The following is a 12,257-nucleotide window of genomic DNA, read 5'->3' as shown; positions in this document are numbered from 1 at the left end:
GTATACTCTGGTTGCTCTATGAAAAAGGAATAAAAATCAAAACCACTAATCCCTCCAATTAGCTCCTGCTGATTTCCCATTATAGAACTATCAAAAAGTGTGCCAACAGGTATCATAATAACATTATTACATAACAATTTCCTATCTTTTGGATTGTCTGCTGTGGTTTATCATTGGGGTGGGCTTGTCTAGCTGGAAGTGTAATTGACCAAAGGGGGTAATTATCAGTAATTGGGCCTGGATTTATCACCCTTTTTCATACCAAAAGCCAACTATACACATATACTGAACTTGGCAGATCTGCATAAGTCAGTCAAAAATCAAGCCGGAATTCTTCATTTATTGTCTTGGTCTTCTTATGAGCTCACATGATTGTGGTACAAGATCATTCACGAGGGGGAAATATTGAGCCCTACAATGCAGTTGACTTGCTGCTGGGTTAAAATAAGTTTATAAATTGTGCACAAAAGGCATCCTTACACTAAAAGCAATTTTTGCAGACTGAGTGGGGGGGTAAAGTTTTTAGGCATGCCAGAGGGGGTGGGTCAAGCATTTTTTTGGCAAGTCATTTTTGAAATTTTGCCCTCCCAGGGGGACAGATAATTACAGCACATCTCCATACTGGTATAGAATGTATATCATTTTGTAGATCAGATGAGATATTTTTGAATGGAATTAATGTTTACAAAGTATGTGGATCAGTTATTTTTGAAAGGCTTAGTTAGAATGTAGGGAATGGCTAGCCTTAGTTTGCAACATTTGCTTTTCAGGGCTTGAAGAGAGTCCAAGTAGCACATCAAGCAGTTACAGGGATAAAAGTGAAGAAAATGGTATTTCTTGTACATCAAATACCATTCATGGAAAACAAGCACCAAACAGAACTTTTTCTTGTGATGGCATAAAACCTGCATTATGCTCAGTCAAGGAAGCTGTAATAAAGAGAGATGCAACCAAGGAAGATGCAATCAAGCAAGTTGTAATCAATCAAGATACAATCAAGCAAGATATAGGCAAGCAAGATGGAATCAGACATGTTGAGGAGAAGCATGATACAATCAAGATTGTTGTCAACAAAACAGCACTCAAACAAGATTCAGACATACAAGGTACAATCAAGCAGGATACAATCAAGCAAGATGCAAGCAAGCAAGATACAATCAAGCAAGGTGTAATCAATCAAGATACAATCAAGCAAAATATGGGCAAGCAAGATGGAATCAGACATGTTGCGCAGAAGCATGATACAATTAAGATTGCTGTCAACAAAACAGCACTCAAACAAGATTCAGACATACAAGGTACAGTCAAGCAGGGTACAACCAAGCAGGATACAATCAAGCAAGATACAATCAAGCAAGGTGTAATCAAGCAAGATACAATCAAGCAAGATATGGGCAAGCAAGATGCAATCAGACATGTGGAGAAGCTTGATACAATTAAGATTGCTGTCAACAAAACAGCACTTGAACAAGATTCAGACATACAAGGTACAGTCAAGCAGGGTACAATCAAGCAAGATACATTCAATCAAGGTGTAATCAATCAAGATACAATCAAGCAAGATACATTCAATCAAGGTGTAATCAATCAAGATACAATCAAGCAAGATATGGGCAAGCAAGATGCAATCAGACATGTTGTGGAGAAGCTTGATACAATTAAGATTGCTGTCAACAAAACAGTACTTGAACAAGATTCAGACATACAAGGTACAGTCAAGCAGGGTACAATCAAGCAAGATACATTCAATCAAGGTGTAATCAATCAAGATACAATCAAGCAAGATATGAGCAAGCAAGATGCAATCAGACATGTTGTGGAGAAGCATGGTACAATTAAGATTGCTGTCAACAAAACAGCAGTTAAACAAGATTCAGACATACAAGGTACAATCAAGCAGGATACAATCAAGCAAGATGTGGACAAGCAAGGTACATTCAAGCAACATGCAGAGAGGCAAGATGCAACAAGTGAATCTGATATGTTGCAAGCAACAATAGACACACGCAATGGGCATCTTTTGGAAGGAATAAATGATGCTTGCAAAGATGTTGTTGGAGATGATGTGTGCCCAATAGGAGCTAAGTGCAAGGTTACTTTAGCAGAGGAGGAGGATTCGGGTCACAAATTTACACATGTACAGGCAGATACAACCAAAGAGCTTGTCCAATTAAATTCTTCTCCAAACAGATGTGTGTATGTTAGTGGCGTGAAGCATCTTAATTTGACAAATTCTTGTAGTGGGGATGAAAACTTGAATGGTACACACTGGGATACTACTATAGATAACTTGCATGTAGATGGGAGTCAAAAGGTAGAAACTGAAACTTACGAAGAGAAAATATGTGATGAGAATACTGATGAAACGAAACTGTTACCTGAAAAGCAGGAGCATACTAAAGTAGGCAAGACTCCTGCCATAAGAATCATCCAAGATGGTAGTCTGAACAGTTTGCACAAGGGTTCTGGAAGATGTCTCCAGCTTTCACAAGTGTTAGGTTCATCCCATAGTCAAATAGACTCTCCAGCAAACACGAAAACAAGTGAATATGTAGGGAATGGGTGTAATAATGAGCTGAAAAGTTGTGACAACCAGAGCTGTATTTCCCAGGTGATGAGTATGTCGCCAGGACAAAACAAAAACATAAAAACTACAAATGAAGAGCTGAGGAGTTTGCAGGAAGATCCTGTAATGGAGGATGAGAGAATGGACACAGTGTCTGTATCACAAAATGGAACAGAGTCTGTAATTGACGAAGGAAATCTGAATAAGAGCAAAGTTAATGATGACAATAATTTGGAGTCGTCTACTGAACAAAATGAGATGCCAGAAGTACTGACTTTATTACAAAGAAAAACTGAACTATTGAAGGAAAAGGGAAATCTGCACATGGGAAATAAGATTACTAGTGGCGTAAGAAGTATGTCAGAGGAACCTATGAAACAGGAAAAGATATCACTTCTAAACATGTCAGCTGTATCACCCAGCCAAATTGCATCTACAGACAATCAATGCTTTCATAATGATAATACAAATGATATGAGTGTGCCAGAGAAGGGATCCGTAAACCAGCTTCCTGCATCATCCCATTGCCAAACTGAACATACGCATGTCAAGGAAAATCACGATGAAGAAGACAATATCAACTTTGAAATCCGCCTTTTATTGGAACTGGAGAGTTTTATGGAGGACCAAGAATTTAGCGAAGAAGATGCTCATAGTCCAGAACCTGTTACTTGTAGTGAAAGTAACTATGGTATGTCTCAAGATAACAGTGATGAAAAATGTTCTTTCGTGCAAGAAAATGTGTCGGCTAATTGTTTGTCGGATGAATATGCAGACCAAACATTGAAGAGCACAGATTTATGTGATAATCGTGACTCACAAAGTATAAGTCATCCCTTGTTTATCGACATTGACTCAAGTAATGTACCACCAGATATTTCTAAAGGTAACCTTCAAGACGGGTGTGGTAGATTACAGGTGGAGGAGGCTGTAGATGTAATAAGCTCTACATCAATTTTGAACAATGTGAACCGTGCCTCTGAGGAGGAGGCTGTTGATGTCATAAGCTCTACACCAGTTTTGAACAATGTGAACCCTGCCTCTGAGGAGGAGGCTGTAGATGTCATGAGCTCTATACCAGTTTTGAACAATGAGAACCCTGCTTCTGATACTACTGAAAAAGATAACAATTTAGACATTCAAGAAGAAACTACGAGAAGTCAAATCAGCCTCTACAAATATGATGAAGTGGACAAAAATAAAGTTCCTGCAGATGCACTCCAAAAATTGGATGAAAATTGCCAAGATTTGAAAGGTAATGCTGAAGCTTTGGATCATCTTTTGAACAGTATATGCAGTCAGAACTCAACAGCAACGTCTGTCGATACCATGGACATCCCGCTGTCTTTAGATCAGAACCTCGCTGCAGCTGCTAAAATTGATGCAAAATTGTCACAGATCTTTTCTGATGATGATGGCGATGATGGTAGGATGATAGATGCCAAGATGGTTGATGTAAACAGAGATGGTTTGGTACCTGACAGTCCTATTTTCATCAGAGGTGATATTTGGGTTGGACAAAGCGATGACTTATCGGTGCCAGAAGTAAGGATGGAAGACAGTCGTCCAAATGGGGTTGGTGATGTGTTGAATATTACAGCATGTGATAATGTAACATCATCAAGACATATTGCGGATATTTTTTCTGTACCAGAAGCAATGGGAAGTGATGTGCACCTAGATGATGAGCCTGATAATACCATATTTGGTAACATGTCATGTGATATTCTTAGAGTAAACACTGGTGATATGATTACTGGAGATGCATTCCAAAGTTTTAAACTGCCAGATAAGAACAGACAAGATGGGATAGGATCAGAAGAAGATCAGGTGCAGTGTGTACCGGAAGTCATAAATACACACGCTGCTCATGGGCATATTGATGCACGCATAACCAAGACATGCTTTCTCACATAGATGAACAGAATGTAAATCCCATAGAAATGTTACCAACAAGCCTACCACAAGCTGACATCTTTAGTCATGGTATGCACAACCATTCAGTGGAACTGAGGCATCATGTTCCAGGTAAAATTGCCCAACATGGATATGATCATTTTCAGCCAAAGCATTCTGAAATGCCACCAACAAGCCAAAGGTCCCAGACGCATACTTTTAATCATCATGCAAAGAACAGGTTTACTGAGATTCATAGTGGAAATGAATATGGGAATGACACAAATGAGGCATTGCAGACAAGCTACTCAACACCTCATCATTTTCAGCCAAAGCATTCTGAAATGCCACCAACAAGCCAAAGGTCCCAGACGCATACTTTTAATCATCATGCAAAGAACAGGTTAACAGAGATGCTTCCCATTCATAGTGAAAATGAATATCAACATGGGAATGACACATATGAAGCATTGCAGACAAGCCTCTCAACGCCTCCGAAGATAGAGCAGTGGTGTGGATACCCATACAATGAGTCAAGAATTGATTTGGATGTTGGTTCTGCATCTCCTGTGGCTCAACCACTTGCTGGATATCATGATAATATGTCAAGAGCAAATATGGAAGCTTCCACACCAGAAGCGTTCAAGCATGACTGGATAGGACAAGGCCATACACCACATGAAGAAGTTGATGTTCAAAAGATGTATGAGAACTCTATGAAGAATGCAGCAAATTGGATTATCAAGAGAGGTAAGCTATAGCTTTATTTTTTCAAACATTTTTTGATAGAAAAGAAAGTAGGAAAATGTATTGTTTTTTTTTAAAGGCAACAAGATATATATAAGTTATATACCAAATTTTAGTAAATAGATGCATTTGTAGATAAATAATTCAAACATCTTTGCTTGACAAATCCATTAAATGAGTACTCACTACTTAAGCTTTTGCCATCGGGCTGATGGCTTGATCACAAGTGACTTGGTCCACTGCTTTTCACAAGCGGCTTGTTGACATTTCCGGAAGTGAAGATGTTTTTATTTTGAGCAGGGGATTTGTATATGTGATAGAGAGATACAAGACCTTCATCGCGGTTGATTGTTTTGGCCCCCTTTTTACGAATGTAGATTGCTTCCCTGATTCTCCTGGTGAAAGCATTTGAGTCCTTATCATCAACAAGCCGTTTCGCGGGGAAAAGCAGTGGACCAAGTCACTTGTGATCAAGCCATCACCAGCCCCGATGGTGATAGCTAAAGTAGTGAGTACCTATTTAATGGATTTGTCAAGCAAAAATGTTTGTATTAAGTCAAACCAGGTCATTTACCCATTTAGAAATTGAAGTTGTGAGTGTATTGTAGTCACATGTAGTTCAAAACTATGTGTCATTACCTACAAAGGTGAACTTTATTAAAGTTAATTACTACAATCCCGGAAAAAATGTGTTCGAACACCCACTGTAATTCCCATGTTCTTCTTAGTATAGTGCGCATGCTATATGAGTCACTGACAACTAAGGATCATAGTAGTGTTGTCTCAATGTTCATCTTATGCATACCCCCTCCCCTTTCCCCACCAAACAATAAAAAGTATACAAAAAGTCCCAACATTTCAGGGTTTTTTACGCTTTTTTGGACAAAATAGGTCCAAATTTTGTGAAGAAAGTCCACTTTTCACAAAATTGCCCCCCCTTGGAAAAAGTCCACTTTTTCAAAATCAGCACCCCCCAAATGACTTTGTTTTACAAGAGGTTAGTTTTCAGGATTAATTCTGAATTCAAGATCTTTTTATCTTCCTTTTTCATAGATAACGGGCAAGAAGACAGATGTAGTGATCACAAACTGGACACATTGACACATAACATTCTTCCTCATCCAGCAGACATGAAAATGAACAGAAAAGCAATGAAGCATATTGACAGAACCTCATCTGATATGGTAGGTATGCGTGTCAAGATTCATGTCTCGGGCCATGTACATGTATGTGTGTTGCACACTTTGGATTATTTTGCCATGGGCCTGGCAATGTGTTACATGTGTTGTGTCCCTGAGCATTTGTAATATATTTAAGCTTTATAAAATATACCAGTTATATAATCTTACATTTAAACGTTTTCACAACTTTTTCCAACCTTTGGGTATATGTTCAAAAACTTTTTGTATTTACTGGGGGAGGTACTGGGGGAGGTACATGTATGCCACCTGTTCAGTGACTCCTCCCATTTTAGTGAACGCTCCCATTTGTTCAGTCAGTTAGTCAATTTTGTACTAATTTTAAAGGGATATTTTTGGCCATAAAATAAATTTTGTGAGGACCTAATTAAAAAACAAGATAGTAGTAACTAGTCCTTTGGCTCTAGATTAATAATATTTATGTAATTGTTATTATTTGGAAATTATGTAAGAGTAACTATAATACATTCCAATTACATATTGGAGCAATGGGAAAAGGTTAAAAGTCATTGGATGTTTTTAGATCTTTTTCAAAAAAGATACAGTTGAATTTCTTTTATCATTTCTTTTTCAAAAATGTTTACTTTTATATACTTTTCTTTGTAACTTTTAAACGTTATAATTGAAAATAAACGTTTCTAGTCACACAGGATCCTGCGTACATCCTCATTCTGAACTATACTAACCTTATTTATTTGTTTGTTATTTGGTTATAGAAAGTGAGCAAAAGAGACCAGAAAAAACTACGCTACTGGAGGAAACCAGTATCAAGCGAAACGATCAAACGTGGTCCCATCAAGCCAACACATGGCAGAGCTGTAGCAAGAAGACAAGATTTACATCCACCTGCTCTTCATGACCATGCATGGAACAATGCCTCACCTACATTACCAAATATGTTGCCACCAGAGATACACACGCATGGTAGAAATTTAGATTTATCAGTGCAAGAAGAAAGTTCTGCTGAGCAGTTTGGATGTTCACAACATAATGCTGGTAGTTTAATGGAATTTGCTAAGAAGCATAATGTAGCAAGGCATGGAAATACTACTGAAGGAGAATTTTACTCAGTAGGGAGGCCAACTTTGAAGTACAATATCTCACCAGGAATGCAAGATAACTCTACTTCAAGATTTCATAATGAAAGAAACTCTCTTGACCTGCAACCACAAACACTTAATATAGATGATTTAGAACAACCTAACATCGTACCGTCATCATCATGTACTGATCGTACTTCCTTTACTATGCAAGAGTCTTCTCACCCCATGCATCTTGCATCTATATATGGCAATGGAGAATTTGTTGGTGGACATAATCAAGTGAGGGAGCATCTGAGTTTGGTTTCAGAAAATGCTGATAGATCAAGAGAATTTTGTTTAACACCAGTACAGATGAATGGAAATATGACGGATGGTACCTGCGCAGTTCATTTACCTGAGATGAATCATGATGACAATAGGTTTGATAAACAATACCAAAGTGAAATATTTCTGTCAGAAACCAATGATGAAATAGGAACATCTTGTAGAACACCAATGAGAGAAGCTGTTGGTAATCATCATACTCCAGTCTGTATTGCACCAGATGCAGGTACACCACTTGTGAGTGCGGTGTTTGACACTCCATGCCAAAGACAGATTAGTACACCTTTGCTGCAAAGCACTTTGAATCCCATGTCAACTCCAAGCAAAAGACAAATTTACTCCATGTATTCGCATTGCAACTTGGTCAATTATGATCACAATTCCGGCGGTACACATGTGTCTCCAGTTATCAATAATTATATGTCCCCTGTTCCACAGATGCCAAATGCCTGTGCGAGTACATCACCTGTGTCATTGCGGATGCCAGAAGCCAGGCTTAGCACACCTTGCATCATTGGATCTAAATCAAATTTTGAAGTAAACTCAACTGTTAGAGTTATACATGAGCCATCACCAACTTCCCCACACGGCGGTAGCTTTGTGGATTCTCACAACATCTGCCAGGAGAATATGATGATGCCAAAAATATATGCATCTTTATCAACTGATGTAGTCAAACCAGCTGGAAAAAGTGTAGAATCTCATTTCCAAAGCAGCAATCAAATTCTGTCTGATGATGTAGAACAATCCAATGCACTACAGGGCTGTGCCTCTCACAACACTAATGACACATCACCAACTCTACTTTACAAGCATGTAAGAGATGATGTCAATGACTTTCAGCAAGAAACCAGAAGTAAATGTAGTAGCCCATTAGCTGCACAAAACCAGATTACAAGAGATACACCAGAGCCGGATGATGTCTTCCTTCCCGATACACAGCATACCCTTGAAATGTTCTCACCCGAGGCAGGGATGGCATCATATTCAGTAGATGATAAGATTACCACTGAGCCAGAAGGAGAAGAATGGACAGGTGTACCAATGTCCAATATGATAACAACTCCTATTGCAGCCAAGGAACATTTTGATTGCATAAGGTCATCAGTGAGACAACAGTCACAAGATGTGGATTGGAATCATCTTTCTACCAAGAAAGACAGGAAAAATGGTGGGATAGGTACCCATGAAAGTTATACATCTATGTGTACCTTGACACACAAATGTGCAAAACAAGATGATAGTGGTAGTTGTCAAGAGAAATATGCAAAGATACAGTTAAAGCCTGAAAATGTACACATACCTTCTTATCAATCACCCAACCAGCAGTTTGATTTTGTAGATACGCCAAAGCAGCAAGTCTCTGTAACAAAGAAACGAGAGAGAAAACCGCTTATATCACAAGCTCCAAAAGACTCTTGCATCACTCCATTTTCATTTTCTCAGTGTCAGACATCAGAGGAAACCTCTTGTCTGAAGGATGAGATAAGAAGTAGAGAAGCATACCAAGAAAAAAATGCATCTATAGATTCCAAAGGACAATTAGAGTGTCCTACACATAGGAACAGACAACAGCAGAGTTTGTCTGGTAAAAATAATCATAAGATAGCTCCACAGCATTCATTTTATGACAGCACAGATTTGGACTCAAGCTTCAACAGTCAAGAGTGCACAGTAGGCAATGTAGATTGTAGCCAAGCACAAGATGTTCTCACTATAGCTAGTTTACTTGATAGCACAGAACAGAATTATGTAGACAGTACACAGACCACAATTAGGATAGGGACCAGCTTGTCGTTAGGCAGTATCACATCCAGAGCTACATGTAGAAGTCCAATAGTATCACATGAAGAGTCTCAACTAGGCTCAAACAGAACGGCCGACTCATTTTCAGGTACATGTAGGGATGTGTTGGGTTTAATTTGATTGGCTCTAAATTTATGCAGTGTTGTTGTTTTGAATTACAATCCTAGGTGTAGAATCACTGTAAGAGTTATGTAAGGTTAAGAAAGTACTTGGGAGCTATGTCATCTTGCATGCAGTAAATGTACCACTAATCCGAATTCTAGCAGTAAAAGCCATGGAAGATGCAAAACGTAAATACAGGGAAAGTCCTATTCCCATTGGGCTTTTGCAGTTGGAATTCTTACACCCTATGGAAGACAGGGTCTTAACCACCCACACAGGGGTGTAGATTTCAAATGGAGTCGCCCATTCAGATAATCCTATTTGAAATTCACACTGACTGTGTGAAAAGGTCATGTCTCCCATAGGGGTATATGGATTTCAGCAGGAATAGACCATTTACATAGATTTTAAATGCATCATATTTAAGTGCTCAAGCCCATAATAACTCACAGAGCCAACATACTACTTCCAGTTGGGTTCCTGACCTTGTAATCATTATGGGTTTATGCTTAGTGTAAGGGAGGACAGTTTTTATGGTCTACTTAGCTCAGCAATGCTTTGCTGTCTTCGATAATGGTTCATGTATGCGCTAGAGCGTTCGATAGGAACAAGCGAACAGTATCTGAGTTTGCTGATATCTATCGGAGCGTTCAGCAGAGCAGCAAGATTAAAAACACGGTCGATGGTAAAACCATAATCAATTTCCTTTGTGTTCAGTAAGTACATAACGACCCACTTATCAACTACTCAAGTGGTCATTAAATAAGCATGTCTGGGGTCGTGTTTTGCGGTCAATAGTGCAATTAGGTTTCAAGGGGTTGTTAATTCAAGCTTTTATGGGTTTGGGCTCTGATAAAAGCCACCTCTCCGATACAATGCGATATCGAAGACAGCAAAGCATTGCTGAGCTAAGTAGACCATAAAAACTGTCCTCCCTAAGAGAGCACAAAACACTAATAGGATTAGAGTTAGGGTTAGGATTTAGGGTTAGAGTTAGGGTTAGGGTTAGGATAAAGGTTAGGGTTAGAGTTAGGTTATGTTTGGTGCTCTCTTACACGAAGGATACACCTGATTATGGGCAGGTATATGAGATACATTTGTTTTGTTTAAAATCATCAAAAACATGGACCAATTATTACTATCGAATGTGTTGTGATTCAGTGAAATTGACACCTAAACCGCTGAAGTGGTGATATCATCTGAAACTGATATGTTATATTGTATTGTTTGGTTTTTGACAGGCGTTTCATCATCAGTTCAAAAGAGACCAGTAACTTCTCATTCAAACAGCAACAACATGGTGTCACAGTCTAGCAGAGGATTTGTTCATCCAGTGAAGACAGTTGCTTTAAGAATGGCCAAAGGATTTCAAGCGCCAACTTTGTCAACACAGGGACATTTACAGGTATGAGCTTACAATGTGGAGAAAATTCTGGTACAGTGCTTATAGTATTATGGCATTTGGTTTATGTAGTCATTGAAGCAATGTACCTAATCAAGAATGAGAATGTTTCATAAGTTGTTTATTACTTATATACCCTGTTCAACTCAAGTTCGGTAATGAGCGTACATGCATATTTCGCTGGTCGCAGCTTTGAATTGTGGATGTAAAGTTAATCACGCATGAAGCGCATACAACCACGCTTGTAGTGCAAACACAAAAAGTATAGTTTGATTATCATTCAGATGTATGTGTGGCTGAACGTATACAGGACAGGATGATATATAATTAAAGACCGAATTAAAAAGACTAATTAGCGTATGAAGTCCTGTCAACCAGACCAAAAAACTGGACTGTGCAGGTCAGCAACCAATCACGCTGCACCTTTGCACTGACGTCAGATGCAAACTAGTCTTTTTAATTCGGTCTTCAATTATAGTTTGCTGCTTTGGTTCAAGAACACCACTCAACTTGAGCAAGCAAGTTCCAGATGTATACCCAAATACCCAAATATTTTCTTGCTCTTCTTTACAGAGAAATGTTTGTGGTGAGTTTTTCTTCCCATCTTCTGAAGAAGTCAAAGATTGTGCAGTCCCTCATCGACAAGTGCGGATACCTGTGTTCTTCCCTAATGTTGCTATGTATAAGCAGGTGATGATTGGAGCAATGAAAGGTAAGATCGGGCTATTCCATTTAAAATCCACACTACCCCTGTGGAAGATTTTGGAAATATCTCTGTTGGGGGAGTGTGAATTTCGAATGGAATGAACACATTAGCAGATCCATTTGAAACCCATTCTCCCTCAGGGGAAAATTCAGGTTGCATCTTTCTCAGAGGGTGTATGAAATTCAAATGGAGCTGCCTAATGTGCGTATTCTGTTTGAAATTTATACTCCCCCTGTGGAAGATATTTCCAAAATCTTCCACAGGGGTAGTGTGGATTTTAAATGGAATAGCCCATTTATTGACTTTTAAACACTGCACAAAAAAGATAAATATACTGACCATTCACCAACAGGCAAAGTTCTGTGCTTTGTATGCAGAGGATTATCACATATTCATGAGGGCTGATTGTTGTGTGCTTTACGTTACGTAATGACCTACCCTTGCATTAAGGCTCTAGCTATTTGCA

The 12,257-nt window shown here is 38.7% G+C and overlaps 3 protein-coding genes across 3 annotated transcripts in view; 2 read left to right on the top strand and 1 right to left on the bottom strand.

The window, feature by feature from the left end:
* LOC140171766 (F-box/LRR-repeat protein 4-like) overlaps positions 1–12,257 on the bottom strand; it is a 238,554-nt gene that overhangs the window by 161,125 nt on the left and 65,172 nt on the right. The gene's annotated exons all lie outside the window — the stretch shown is intronic.
* LOC140170998 (5'-3' DNA helicase ZGRF1-like) overlaps positions 1–12,257 on the top strand; it is a 53,338-nt gene that overhangs the window by 4,281 nt on the left and 36,800 nt on the right. The window contains exons 6-7 of the mRNA XM_072194183.1: positions 10,925–11,088; positions 11,659–11,797. Coding sequence (XP_072050284.1) covers positions 10,925–11,088; positions 11,659–11,797 — 303 coding nt within the window. The remainder of the gene's footprint in view (positions 1–10,924; positions 11,089–11,658; positions 11,798–12,257) is intronic.
* Positions 4,510–9,753, top strand: LOC140172013 (uncharacterized). The gene is made up of 3 exons (XM_072195360.1): positions 4,510–5,212; positions 6,263–6,393; positions 7,125–9,753. Exons 1-3 carry the CDS (start codon positions 4,510–4,512, stop codon positions 9,699–9,701), a joined length of 3,411 nt encoding a protein of 1,136 aa, XP_072051461.1. The 3' UTR covers positions 9,702–9,753.

This window comes from Amphiura filiformis, chromosome 15 (assembly GCF_039555335.1).
Source record: "Amphiura filiformis chromosome 15, Afil_fr2py, whole genome shotgun sequence".
Taxonomy (NCBI): Eukaryota; Metazoa; Echinodermata; class Ophiuroidea; order Amphilepidida; family Amphiuridae; genus Amphiura; species Amphiura filiformis.
This window is presented reverse-complemented; position numbering and strand designations above follow the sequence as displayed.